Source organism: Rhodamnia argentea, chromosome 2, assembly GCF_020921035.1.
Source record: "Rhodamnia argentea isolate NSW1041297 chromosome 2, ASM2092103v1, whole genome shotgun sequence".
In the NCBI taxonomy this organism is placed as follows: domain Eukaryota; kingdom Viridiplantae; phylum Streptophyta; class Magnoliopsida; order Myrtales; family Myrtaceae; genus Rhodamnia; species Rhodamnia argentea.
The window spans coordinates 7,943,144-7,958,375 of NC_063151.1; the positions used below are offsets into that span (position 1 = coordinate 7,943,144).

Consider the following 15,232-nt stretch of genomic DNA (forward strand, 5'->3'; position numbering starts at 1 on the left):
ATACCATCTCCCTTTCTCTATTTTCTGAGCTGAAGTGCCATGACTGTTTGGCCACGTATCACCCACCTCCCTTTTTGACTTTTGAAAGAGATTGCACCACCATGAGCAGTGGTTGCATAGACTCAAGAAGCTACAGAGAGAGAGAGCTAGCTGGTCAGTCGCTCTTGTTGTATGTAGTAGCTGCACTTGCTAGAAAACCCTAGCAGAGAGGAAAAGGGATTCCATGTTTATGAGCCGAGCCACCATCGATGTGAAACGAGCAGGACATGAAGGAGACAGGTCGTTGATAAGCCAACTTGCGACCGACCAAATCTTCAGGTCAATCATGTTGAGGGAGAGTTCGAGTTTGGTTGTGAAGTTTGTCTTTAGAATAATCATTTTATAAACCGACATGTTCGAAAGTCTCAAAGCTCAACCCCCATCAATAATTTCGACTGGAGCTTCCCCACTTTAGCCCTCTCTCCGCTCCAAAGGACACTGACATATTCGAAGTCTCTCCCCCTTCCCCTTTTCTTAGGCTGCTTTGGATTTCTATTTCATTTTCTTACTTTCCTCCCGTTTGGAGACTTTTCTCTTCCGATTTAGTCTAGATCTCGAAACTTTTCTCTTTCATTTTTGGGGAGATTTCTACCCAATCTAATTTAGATTTAAGATTTTCTGTGTATATTCTCGTCGGGCTTCGTTTGTGAACAAGTCCATTTTTGAAGAAAATCATAGAAACTTCATGAATGTTTCACTTTTGCGACTATCAAATCTATGCTCGTTCAACTTTTTTACTTTACTTAGCGATGGTGTTGGGGACGCTAAACCTAGGCGCGCATCGCCGAAAGGCAAAGTCGTAGTAACAGATGAAGTTCTCGGTGTATGCTCATTACTAAAAACGAATTCGGTGATTAGCGGTCGATTATTATGAAGAAGTCATATAGGTGCTCTTTGAGCTTGTCACCCATAATCTTATTTTGATAATTTCTCTTATTATCTAGAGCTTGTTTGTCTGGAATTTGTTTTGGTTTGAAGTTGAATTGTGATATTTCTCTTGTATTCCAAGGAAGCGAATAAAATGGAACGTTATTTTCACAAAAAAAGTTAGGGGGCTCTATCACTCTCTCAAACATTATTCCAAATTGACTGAAAAAAAAAACATTATTTCACTTCCTTGGACTTTTCGTATCAATACATAGGTTGCGATTTTCTTCGAATGGGCCTCCACTGTCCTGGCCAAATTTAGCAAAAGAAACATGATGCGATATTATGACATTCACGCAGCATCTTTGTGTGACATTGCCCAGCGTTTGAAGCGGGAAATGCTAAGACGAATGTTAAGAAAGAACTACTCTACATGTGCTTCTAGGAAACCCGGGAGCAAGAGCAACAAAGGAATGGGTACTTTACCTAATTTTGAGCTGTATTAAAAGGCAAAAGAACCATTCTGGGTTGATTAGAGGCTTCCCCCTACAACTAATTTAAGCCAGTTTTGGCAACTTAAATTCCCCCTAGGCATGTCGTGGCCAATGCATTAGGAAGCCACCGATTCCAGTATTTGAAAGAACGCGTTGTATCCAATTATCGCCGCCGGCATTTCGACGAGGAAATTGGATCAGGGTTAGAAGTGAACAAACGATTGTAGACTTTGAGTCACGATACAGAGAGAGGGGCCACGACTTTGACAGGATGTCTGTCATTCATGGGGGTGAGTGGTTTCTTACGTCCATAGGAATGCCTGCTCGTGACCCCCATTTCCCAATTTTTCTCCCACCACATGTTTATCCAATAGAAGCATGTGAAGACGGTAGCTCTTGTTCCTATTCCTCTGTCATGTCCGTTTTGACTTTCATGGAGGTCCTAATAAGTGTGAAGCTGCTAACACTTTGATTCTTTCATTACCGGGCTTCAGAAGAGCGCTCAAAAGACCGTATAAACGAAGACCATTTCCATTTGGGCATGCTTCTCACCTCTTCATTTTGACATGGATGTGATAATTTGCAGCTATATGTTGCTCGTTACCCACAAATACTTGGACTTTATTTGTTCATATTTATTGTCAACATTCGGCAGTTCAAGGCGCGCATGACAACACTTCTGGGGTAGAATTTTACTCCAAAAGTGCTTCTCGAGCAAAAATCTGCTTAGTTACGCAACTTTATTTTTCTACTTCTAGAGCATCTTTTTTGTTTGGAGCCACTTGAAGAAGTAAATCTCTCTAGAAGTTAAATTAGAAGCAAGAAGTAGAAAAATCAACTTTTGACCAGAAGTAAGAATCTTTATCTATGCCACAAGGCTAATAGATTTTTAAAGCAGAAGGGTTGCCACGTGCGCCCTAAATTATCGACATATATGAAAATAATCCCATGTCGATCTCTAAGAGCTTAAGTTTTAAACAAGAGGCGGTTTCGTACTCAACTTCAAGAAAGTATCAAGAGCTAGGATCTCAACGAGCCCAACTTCCTCTCACCCATTTTTGGAATTCTCTTCTTTATCCGTCCTAATTTCTTTCCACCGATCAAGTATCATTTTATTAGATCAGATAAGATATGATAGATGGACTTTCTGCATCTATACTTTGTTGGTCAAATTTTTTGAATATGACAGCTGGTATTGAAACATGCTATTTCTTTGTGCGTTTGGTGTTCATCGAATAGCAATTATTGCAAATGAGAACCATACTTATTTTTTAATACGGAAAAACATAACTAGAGAAAAAGTAAAGAAATAGAACAAACAACTTGTGCTACCAATATTCCAAAAATATTTAGATCGATGTAACAGTGCATGACCCTTACAATCATTCAAATTTTAGAGAATCTCAATCATATATATATATGATCAAGAATTCCAAGATCATGCATGGGCCTCAAAATATGAAATTGCAATGAAATTTTGGATTTCTATTAGGAAGTTGCTAGCCTAACAGTTTGACAGTATTAGTTATTTCTAACCACAAGATCTCCCAATCAATTAATGTTTTATGTAAAACACGCGGTAATGATGTGTGGATATATGGTTAAGATTTGTACCGTTCCTAATAGTAATGTTATGAAAGCATTTCCCTTTTAAGGGGAGGGAAATTACCAAAAAAGTTATAAACTTATTGTTGTCAATTCAGCCTTAAATTTTTTTTGTCAATTCAGTTCTAAATCTTTTGTATTTGTGCTAATTCGGTCCATTTGGCCACGGCCCTAATGTGGACTTTTTTAATAATATTTTAATAATTTTTTGATTTTTTATGATATTTTTCCTTATCTTTTTGTCCTAAATTTTTTTTCCAAACCTAGACCAAGCAAGGGCCGCGGCGCCCTCGACGACACTGGGCAAGGGTTGGCGAAACAATTTAAAAAAAAGAAAAGAAAAAAATCATAAAGATTTCAATTCAAAAAATTATTCAAATATCATCAAAAAATATCCACGTTAGAGTCGACAATCCAAATGGACTGAATTGACACATTTTCAAAAGGTTTAGGATTGAATGACACTATTACAATAGATTTAGGACTTTTTTTGGTAAATCTCCCAAACAAGAGGTGGTGTTAACAAGTGCCCTTAAATAGGACACTAGTCTGTTTTTTTTTTTTTTTTGTCAAAAAATAGGACACTAGTTAAGTTAAAATAAATTTGACCCTTTTTCAATGACTTTGAAACTTGAAGAAGCCCAAGTCACTTACTTTAAAAAGAAATTTTTGCATTTCTACAACATACCTAGAAAGGAAAAATTACTATAAAAGTCCTAACCCTATTACAATTGTACCAATTTAGTTCTAAGTTTTTTTTTTTTTTTGCTTATTTAGTCCTAAATCTTTTACAATTATGCCAACTCAGTCCAACCAACGAATTCTGGCAAGTTGACGACATAATATTTTAATATTTTATTTTTATTTTTTTTTTCCTTTTCCTTTTCTTGTTTATTCTTTTTTCCTTCCCCTTCCCTCTTCTTCTTGAGTCGGTCGCCAGAACTCGATGACCGACTAGAGGGCCAACCAAGATCTCCCCTTGCTGGCCATCCCTCTAGCCGGTCGTCAAGGTATGGCAATAGCTGGAGGAAGAAGAGGGAAGGGGAAGATAAAAAAAAAAAGGAAAAATGTGGAAAGAGAAAGTAAAAAAATTCAAAAGAATATTAAAATATTATGTCGCCGGCCGGCCTGGGGTCCACATCAGCACTAGCCCACCAAAATTCCACATGGACCGAATTGACACAATTGCAAAAGGTTTATGACTGAATCGGTAAAAAAAATGTTTATGACTGAATTGATATAATTGCAATAGGTTTATGGTTTTTTTTTATATAATTTTCCCTACTTATTTCGGAGGCATCGAAAGTAGGTGAATAATTTGGTGCTTTTTTTTTTTGGTCTTTCCAGACGTGAAATATATGTTGGTGTTCCATCATCTACACTGCATTGCACCTTCAAATGGCGCGTTCCAGATTCTAATATTTGTCGAAGTCACGAGTCAACATCAGATATAATCGTGAAAATGGGTGCTGAGCTTCCGTCACTAAACTTCCATTTGAACGTGGCCGAAGCATTTCACTCTCAAAACTTACGCGTTAGACCGGAGTGATGCACGTTTATTATACGAGAGAGCCACAATTATCGCGAGCAAGTTTGATTGTGGTTTTGATTCGAATGCGTTAACTTTTGGAATTTCCTCTAGTTTTGATCCCGCCGCGCATGCGTTTTTCGGGTCTCGGGATGGAATAAAGCGTGATGCTCTCAGCGATCGCATGCGATACGGACTGCCCGCAATATTCTCGCTTTGATAAGCAAAATCTAAGGGGGAGAGAGAGAGAGAAGAGGTGCATGCCCGTGCGGGAAACATCGTAGACTTTCTTACGAGAAAATCAGATGCCAATCTCACAATAAGATGAGGTTTACCAATAATCGGGAAATTAAGGAAAACCGAAGTCCCAGGGACAGTTAACGCGAGATATTCCACGAAAAATGAAAATCCTATTTAGCAAATCCTTCGGTGGCTGAACCATCTAATGAACTCATGTGGTGATTCCATAGAAGGAAATGCTAAGTTCACATGGATCTGGGCAGGCCTTGTGGAGATGGAGGCAATGTCTCTAGCTTTGAGGCTCAGAGCATGGTCTCGTATGCTCCGAGATATCTATCGCCCACTGCCGCCGACGTGTACGGCAAATAGAGTAGATCTGCCAATGCCTCCTGCACCCACTCATCCTCCTCGTCTCGCTTCATCTGTCGACAATAAACAGCAAATCAAAAGAAGAAAAAAAAAATTGTGAATTCATCCAGCTTCTCCTGCTTGTACTGTATGCTATTATATCATGGATTAACGGTGAAGCACATTAAGCGAACTGCTTGTGACAGTTGATCGGTGTTTTCTACCCTTGATTAGCGAGTGAAGTTACACTAGTCAATTACCTGAACATCATCGCCGAAGAACAAGTCTTTTTCGAGCTGGGGATATTCGTTCTTCTTCGCTGCTGCCATTCCTTCCGCACAAGAATTACTGTTCCTCGCAAACCTCCCGCGTATTCTAACCCTTCTGTCTGCTAGAGATTTGCGGCACGCATACTGCATGTATATATGCACTCATAATGTTAGCGTACTAAAATCAATCTGATGATATATTGGTACCGGCAACCTTATGCCGAGCAGGAAAAAAATGCATGTGAAATGAAACTGGTCAGAAGAGCATGCATGCGGTGGGAGTAGGGCTCGTACAGAGAGTCACCTTAATTGTTTTGTTGAAATTCCTCTCGTTTCTCTTCTTCAGATATCTGAGAATCCTACGTTTCCTTTCTTCCACCGAGTATCTCCCAACTTTGAGGTTGCACTCTTCAGGTAATGGCTCTTCTTGAACCTTTATATTCTGTGAGAAAAATGGCGTTTGTTCAACTAAGTACTAGCAGAGGCGCAACAAATATGCCCATGCAAGGTCTAGATTGGCATAGAAATGAATAACTTTGTTAAAGCAAAGGCATACCCATTTGCAATGGTCTCCAGCGGCACGGTGAGTTGGCTCAAAATCACCAGACATGAATGGGCAGGCTCCATTTCCCAATAATTCGCAGACATAGGACTGATCGTCTCGCGACAATAAGTTGCCAAAGCTTTGTGGTTTGTCGACAACCCCGTAGGATGATGATCCGTAGTTGATCACAGCTTCGGGAAATGCAGGCGTGATCCTTTCTTCATGGAAGTCGGTCGCGTATGTCTGGAATGTCGGAACAGATGAGATGACTTTCTGATGTTGCTGTGACGACAACATCCCATGGCGAGGCAATAATTCTTCAGCACTCCACAATGGCGGACCTCCCACATTTCTTCCGGCTTCAACGGCTTGAGCCAGAGACTCGTGAGCGTAGAGATCATCGCCGGCAAAGGTTGAGAAATGAGAATAAGATTGAGGAATAAAAGCCATTAAGAATTGCAAGTTGAAGTGATGAGAGGAAGGCTTTAATGGGTTACTTTACTATACTAATGGGTTGCCTTTGTGTTGTGTTGGGTAAGAAGCATCTAAAGTGGATTTATTTATAGTGTTGCGGCGTCGAGGACTCTGGCGACGAAAAGCAAGTGGCTTTGAACAGACAGTGTTGGTTGTAGTATCAGAATATCTTTGACTGTTTTACTAAGCTAAGGAAAACCACCCCCGAAAAGCTAAAAAAGCTGGATGGAGTGTGAAAGGTTTGATGGAACCACAGCCGATTATTCTAAAAGCAAAAGCTTGGAACTCTAACACCCGCCTATTTTATTGGAGAGACAAATAAGGACCTAGAAAGATTTGAACTCATGACCTCCTGCTTTGATACCATGAAAAATTTGATGGGACCACAGTCAACTATTTTAAAAGCTTAAGTTGTTAGATGAAAGCGTGATTTAATATTTAATTACTCTAATAGAGTCCATGTGGGAAATGTTTTTCTAACAATACTGTCAAGAATCGTACAATCCTAATCGTAGTATTAGGATGCACGTGTGAGTTATGTTAAAAAAATTCTACATTGAAAAATTGATGTGATATTGAGCAATTAATATATTCTAGTTGGCCTCATAATTCATTGGCTTAAGCTTTTAAGTAAAAATGAATTCAACCGGATATGTTGATGGGCTCGTACTTAGGCTCCCTCTTGATTGGTGGCCCACTCCCAATATGTATCAATGTTTGGTGAATATCTCAAGGAAGAAATCTGATGACTAACACCCGCTCAATGGGCGGCCTTGATGGAGATTCAAGTTGAGATAGGCTTTACCTTTTGAGTAAATGTGGGTCCAACATGATATGTTGACGGGTTTAGACTTAGGCTTCCTCTAGCGATCTCCACACATTATTGTCGCGTGTTTTGCATGACTCAAGGAAGAAATCCGATGACTAACGCAAGCTCAATGGGCAGCCTTTATGGACATTCAAGTTGAGATTGGTTTAACCTTTTGAGTGAAAGTGGGTCCAACTGGATATGGTGATAGGCACGGACTTAGGCTTCCTCTTAGCGATCTCCACACATTATCATTGTGTGTTTTGCATGCGATATCTGTCGGACTAGCAACTTCCTTTTAAGAAAGACTCGGGCTACATGCACTTGATTCACGCAACTACTTTCCGGATTTGGAGCCCTTAGCAATATCACATGGTAAATCTCCTCCATTTTAAGAGGATAATGATTATCAAACCTACATTTTCATGGATTAGGGAGTTGGAAACAGTTCAAGTTTGAGATTCTCTCTCTCAAATGGACGGCTATGCACATGGCGGTTCGCCGATGCTTTTGGTCGCTCGGTTATAACTCCAAATATAGTATATATTATTTTGTTCCCCGATAACGAGTTTGAGACTTGATAATGAGTGAAATTAAAACAACAAGGAAAATAAGTTGAGCACGAGCAAGGTGGGGTAAGAGAGAAAGTGGGCAGCGCTCTCGGCCGTGTCAATGACAAGTGAGAAAGGCGTGCGGATAGGCAACGTCACCATCCCGGAGGTAGCCCATGAGTGTCGGTGGTGGCCATCTCTCTCTCTTTCCTTCTCTCTCTCTCTCTCTCTCTCAAAGCGATTGAGTAACCCCATTCATTGGAATTGCGATTGTGATTGTGGTGCGGCGGTTGCCAGATGACAGCCTCGAGGCATCCACGGCTCCCCGACAATAATGACCACGCGATGGTGGCAGCTATCCCCACTGTGATGCTCGTTCTGTCTTGTCTCTCTTGTGGATGTTCGAAACTTTGCTAGCATAACAATCTTGGGTGACTATGAGAATAATAATATATTGTTAGTCATAAATTCTTAAAAGAGTGAACTTCACAATAATTTTTAATTAATTATATATGGCCTAAAACAGTTTGTTAACATAACAGTTACCCAAACATTGCTATATAATCAATTATCTTTTAGTTATTTAAAGATATGTAATGTCAAACTTTTATCCAGGAACTTGCCAAACAATTATTTCAAGTGCTCGACAAAATAATAGAACACGAACTCCGCGTTCGCACGAAAACCCTATAGGTTAACTCTGTTAAAGCTATGGAATTAGTTTTGTATGCGTGCATGCATGTCAAGGCGTGATATTACCGTGGGTAATATGGGTGTGTGAATCATTTGATGTAAAATGAAAAGAAAAAGGTGAAAGAGCCTCGGACTAAGAATGACTCGTTCATATAGATTTCATATGGAACGATGGCCAATTGTAAGTTGGAAGCAGCGGCATATGTTCCCTTGTTGTCTCTTTTGCCTCGGCAGTGAAACATGAGGAACTCTTCAGGTGTCTAGTCCGGAATAAAGATGTTGGCGAAGCCCACGGGGATGCTTATCTCCGAGAGATCTATCATATTCTGATTTTACGATCATTTCAGTTAGTATGGAATAGATATCAACCCTACATACTTGCTCAATCGCGGGATATGGAGGAAGTTCTTTGTCAGCAACTTAGAATTCGTTTGAAACCTACTGACACAAAAAAAGAAAAAGAAAAATTGACCAACTTTTTGTTAGTATTGACAAAGTGACAAACTCAGGACAGTTTGGTCAGAATCGTGGATCGACGAGAGACTTCCTCGAGACTTAGGAAGTTGATTGACTAAATCATCTATTGTGGGCAATTGACAGAAAAACGTAACTACCGGATGATTATTTTTTGTTGTCGCTATTTAATTTACGATTTGTATAACCTCTTATAGATAAGTGTTGCTAGATAATAAGAAATTGTGTAACTTCTTGTAACTACTGATAGTATGAGGAAGCTATTTTTTTTTTAAATTAAATTCACTAACCGTTTGTAGATGTTCATAACTACCCAAAGTGTGTTCATCGTAGAGTACCCTCAATCAATCACAGAACTCAACATAATTATGCAAAATTATATTAATCTTTATATTCCTATAGTTTTCATGGTTGAACACCATAATTTGTAGTCTCCGAACCTTTAAATTTTCTTATCATTTACTTTCCTATTCAAAGTCGAGTACCATTTACAACTTTTGTCTACGCATATCGCTGATTCATCCATATCCTCGAAGGTTACTGCACCACATTTTTTGGGAAACAAAACCAAGAAGTGTAAACAATAAGCATGAGCTCATGCATGCCAAAGCGAAAAGCTGTTTGAAAACTGGGGAAGCTTTATATGTACATGGAGGGTCGCATGTGATCAGCCTGGAAAAAGCCAACAAAGGTGTGGGCCGGGACGGACCTCCAAAAAATTTAACCTACGCTTAGACTAGGAATCTAACACATGGCCTTGTTCATTTGTGCCAACTTGTACATTATGATTCGGGAAAAAATAAATAGCCAAATAATCCCCTCATTGGTTTGTTTTTCACGAGAGCTGAACGTTCTTCCACTTCATAAATTGCCTTCTTTCGCCCGCTAGCCGTCTGAAGAAAAGAAAACAACGACGGAAGATAAAAATTCTAAGAGAAAAAAATCGACAAAAGGTTAAAAAGTCAAGAGAAAAGAATCGGGCAGAAGGTAAGATGCTAAGAGAAATGAATCGACGGATATGAGATGAACCTTCAGGAGCCATTTGTTTTTACCCAATTTTGGGCATACTTTGTGCGGACATAGCTTTTTCTTTTACTGTTCTATTAACTCGATTTTTGTACGAATGAAAAGCCCATGACCCAATGATTCAAAGAATGTTATCCGACTTTTAAAATAAACTATCGAGTATTTTATAATTTTTTCCGAAATTGTTCTTCTTCAAGAATTTTTAGCCCTGTATTTGCTAGATAAGTCTTTCAATTCAGTTTTAGCCCTGTATTTGCTCCTCACTCTTTTGTTTTTCATGAGCTAAATATTCTTTCAATTCATAAATAGCCTTTTTTTTTTCTCTCTTTGGTCATCTAAAGGAAAGAAAACAAGTTCCATTCTAAGATATAGTGAAAGGAATCGGCCGAAGGTAAACATGCAAAGAGAAAAAATCGACGAAGGTAAGAAAGTCAAGAGAAAAGAATCCGGCGGGAGGCAAAAATGCTAAGATAAAGAAATCGGCGGGTATGCTTTTTCGAGGAACCATCCGTTTTAGAGAACATATTTTCACTTGGTTTTACCCAAATTTGAGAATACTTTGAGTGTTCCATTAATTCGATTTTGCATCAATGAAATCTCCTAATCCGACTGTTCAAAGAATGCGTTTCGACTTTCAAAACAAAGTGTCGGAATTGTAAGTTTTCAAGAATTGGACGAAGGACATAATCTTTTCTTAGTTTGGAATTCAATTGTGATGACCGACTCTAAGTAATTTAAAGGGAAAATTATCAAAAAATTCCTAAAACCTATTGCAATTGTACCAATTTAGTCTTAAATCTTTTTTTTTTGTGCCAATTCAGTCCATTTGGCATTGCCGACATATCAAATTTTTAATAATATTTAATATATTTATTTCTTTATTTCATTTTTTTCTCATTTTCCTCCTTCCCCCTATGGCCAGCGAGCATTGCCAAAGCCCGCCAGTGCTCGCCGACCACTAGGCCAAGGTTGGGAAACAATAGTCGGCTACCAATGAGGGCTTCACGGCCCTCGCCCGGGCATCGACGGCCTCGCCCACGGCGATCAAGGCCATGCCCACCTTCGCTACGGCCCTATTGAGGCCGCCTCACCCACAACCATGCCTAGCGATGGTCTTGGGAGCTACAACCGCAGGCGAAGTGGTCTTGCGAGCTACGCTAGTAGGCCAGCCGGCAACCTAATAGGGCTTCGCAGCCTTGCCCGGTAGCCGGTGAGCTCCGGGCTCCGGCCATGGCTTGCCGACTACAAAGGGAAGGGGGAAAACTTGAGAAAGAAAAAAAAATAAAGAAATAAAAAATGCTCGATGTTATTAAAATATTGTTAAGATTTTGCCACGTCAAGACCGACCTACCAAATGGACTGAATTGGCACAAATGTGCAGAAGGTTTAGGATTGAATTGCCGCAAAAAAAAAAAAAAACTTATAATTGAATGGGCACAATTGCAATAGGTTGAGGACTTTTTTGGTAATTTTTCGTAATTTAAATGATGATAAACCTCTAAACCTGACAAGGTCAAGATCAAGTTACATACAACATGCAGCTCTATTTGGTTCACCAAAAAAATATGTTGTTTAGAAGATTTTGTCTAATTTGTAGGAAGTATTTTGTACTAGCAGAAAGTAACTCAATGCCTCGACCAAGAGTTTCCATTGGTTGGATATGAGATTACAGTTCCAGGACCATGGTCGGCCAACAAAGGACGTACTGGCGACGGAGGTATTTCAGGAGTCAGCACCTCAGCCAGCCACTCTTCTCATTCAGGTAGTCTGCTCTTGCCAATTTCCGCCGCTCAACTTTTGTAGTTTTTACTTTTTAGCTCGCAGTTAGCTTGTTTAAGCAGAAGAAGTCCAACACCATCGTGCCCGTCCGACTCGGGTGGGAGTGGCAAGACTGTTCTCTTTGATCAAGTGAGCATCTTTCTCTATGCCCTTGCTATGAAAGTGTTCATATGCCTTTTGGTTTGAATAATCAGGTTTTTTTAGATCTGGGTGTTCTGTGGGGTCAAATGTCCTTCCAGTTCTTGAGGAGACTGGCATTTTGAATTGTGCCCTGATGGTTTATAATGAAAATTTGGATTCTACATGATGTGGTCAGTTGAGAAATTGAGTTGACATGGCTTGGAGATGTGTCTTTTTAGAACTAATGTTTTTCTCTGCAAAATTCTGCTTTTATGTTTTAGTTTCTCGTTAAGAGATGAAATTCTGTGAGAAGTTAATTCTCTTGGTAGTTGATTTTGAATTGGGAAATATTTTCCTAACAATCTCAATCGTAAATTCACATCATCACCGCGTGTTTTGCATAAAACACTTATTGAATTTGTGAATCCTTTCTTCTCAAATTTAACACATGCAGTTTCAATTGTTTGACCATCTACCTCGTCCAAGTATATGTTCTTATCATACCTGTGATAAATATTCCAGTTTCACTGCTTTATTATTACAATTCCATATTAAGTTCCTCCTCACAACTCCATTTATTGACAATGTTGCCATTTGCAGTTTGCTTTAATGGATGCCGTTTTCTATTATGCTCCTATTTCGGTTAAGTATTTGTTTTTGATAACTTGACGCAGCCACTTGAATCGTATATAGTGGTCTGACACATTATATCTTATTGCAATAATAATTTCAGGTCCTAATTGCCATAGATAAAAAGACTGATAAATATCTTCAACGAGTGAATCGACTGGCGTAGATAGAAGGAGGACAAGATCTGATGTGTGAGAACACTGTTGAGCGCTTTTGCCACCTTGGTATTCTGAGAATCATTAAAAGTTGATAGGCTAATGAGACCTTATTGCCCGATGCAGTCAAAGAAGTCAGAGAGGAGGCTGCGAAAACCAGCTACTGTGCCGTGAGCGTATGCCAAGGTGATGAAGAAGAAGAAGAAGCGAGGGCTTTGTCCTAGAAATGGAACATGTTCCCATTGATATCTCTAACCACGAAACCTTAACATACTTGAACGCGGGGAATATAACTTGTGCTGCGCTAAAGGAAAGCTTCGCCTTACTTTCTAAATGTATGTCGGAGGAAGATGTTGGCTGTGTCGAGTTTTCTCTTTATTCCCTCTCCTTTCGCGTAGCTTTCCATGTGAGAGTTTGAATGATACCCTCGAGTTCGAGAGAGACTACTTGGAAAAGGGAAAGGCATCAAATAATCTCGGACTATCTTTCCTATCTTTGAGAAAGATTCCGCGCTCATCCCTTCATATGCCACTGCAGGGACAGCGATCACGCCAGGAGCCGATTCACGCAATCTTGTCCTCGTCGCTCTGCGCAAGTGGTGTGTAGAGGGTCCAACAAGCTCATGTTCTCGCATGTTGCCATTTGAATGTGAATCTGCCATTAAGTTTTTAAGCTGAAAAGACCGCACTTTCCCACTTTATTCAGATATAAACAGATATTTTCGCTTCTCTCTCGATCATGGATGCACAAGATGGCTTCTAGAGGCGAGCAAGTTGAGATTTGTAGTCAGAGATTTGCTGGTTCTTTAATCTACAGGTACAATTCCCTCATCTCGTTCGGGTTGGCAATGCCCCCGCATCAAATCTCTTGGTGTCACTTTTTTCTTACCAACCCTGAACAATACATGTGAGCCCTAAGAAGTTAATGACTAGCACTGAGACCATTCCATGAACTCAAATTGCTATTGGGTTCCATTTGTTTTACAAAAATAACTTTCAGGAAAATATTTTCCCGGCGTTTGTTTTATGGAAAATAAACGAGTCGTGAAAAAAAAAAAAAAGACACATTCAAAAGTGGGGAAAATTATTTTAAATTTTGAAAAAAGGAAAACATTTTCTCTCATCTTTCCTCCCCCACTCTTTCACATTACTTTTCTTTTCAATTATTTTAAAAAATATTTTCGAATCTTTTAATATTCTAATATTTTTTTGTTTTTTCCTTTTGTAGACCGGCCGAAGAAGAAGAGAAAAAAATAAAATTAAATTAAAAATAAATAAGAATAAAAAGACTATTAAAAAGATTGCACGGAGGAAAATTAAATCCGATTTTCCTTACCGAACGACAAAAAATATTTTCCAGTTCAATTTCGGGTTTCAGCCTAGCGCTATAAAATATTGTCATGTTCCTGAAAATTGCATTCTTGAAAAACATTTTCTAGAAACAACCCATTTTCCACGAAACGAACGGAGCCTTGGAGTTATTCGTTTGTTCCGTCGAAAAGAAGCTTCATGAAAATATTTTCTAGAGTTTTTCCTATTTGGAATGTTGAATACGATAAGTCAGCTGAAAAGCATTTACAATAAAAAGAAAAACACCCGCACTTGAAAGGAGGAAATTCTCCTTTCTAGTAACAAAAAAAAAAAATCGTTTTCATTAGCTGAGTTTCATGTTGTGTAATGTCGCGGGATACCAAAGAACTTCGACCAAGCTCAGTGCTTCAATAAAGTTCTCTCTCTATAGCTTCCAGAATTTTTGTTTTCCAATGATTTTTATTGATAAATCTACAACTCATGTTCCGATTTGTTATAAATTACTCCTTTCATCATGTGATTTTCCCCCTGAAAACCTTTTTTTTTTTAAGGCGTTGAAGTGGAGCGCACAGAAGGTATATGTTAAAATGTCAACTATAAATTGCACATTTATAAAAAAATCCCCCACCCCCCCCCCCCCTCTCTCTCCCTCTCTCCCTCCATCCATCTTCCCTCTCCCCTCTTCTCTTTTCCTCCTTATACCCTTGTCTATCTCTCTATCTTTTTTTTTTTTAAGAATTTTCACAACTTCTTTACTGCTTTCGCGGATGTCGTTCGAGCGCTCCACAAATCTCCGAAGCTCATCTCTCTCTGTGTACAATGGTGAGTTTATCTGAAAGCATTTAGATCAATTGTTACTATTTTGTAGCTTTTCTCTCCCGATTTAGATTTAGACCTAAATTTAAGAGTTTTTTTTATCCCGATGTACATATAGATATGAGGTTTACAAGGCGTTATTTATGTTTTTTCAACATATTTGTGTTGTTATCTCTTTACGATGATAATGCTTGAGACACCAAACTTGGGCCCACACCACCTTTTGACAAAATAGTTACTATAGATGAAGATTTCGGCGTGTGCTCATCACTGATGATGATAGATGTTTTGGTGGTCAGCAACCAATTGTGCTATGATTTTATGATAAATCCATTCTTGTGGAAAGGAGGGGGATGCCACAGGCTATATCAAGTTGATCTATTTTTCGGATTTATACTTGATTGTAACACTTTGTGATTGGTTTAGTCTTGATGTAATGTACCTTTCTTTTATGTGAAATGA

The 15,232-nt window shown here is 39.0% G+C and overlaps 1 protein-coding gene across 1 annotated transcript; it reads right to left on the reverse strand.

Moving 5' to 3' along the window:
- Positions 1 to 4,958: 4,958 nt before the first annotated feature.
- On the reverse strand, positions 4,959 to 6,451 carry LOC115738583. Its single transcript, XM_030671225.2, has 4 exons — positions 5,947 to 6,451; positions 5,695 to 5,832; positions 5,382 to 5,534; positions 4,959 to 5,195 (listed from the first exon to the last, which is right to left on the reverse strand). Exons 1-4 carry the CDS (start codon positions 6,382 to 6,384, stop codon positions 5,076 to 5,078), a joined length of 849 nt encoding a protein of 282 aa, XP_030527085.2. The 5' UTR covers positions 6,385 to 6,451; the 3' UTR covers positions 4,959 to 5,075.
- Between the last annotated feature and the right edge of the window lie 8,781 nt (positions 6,452 to 15,232).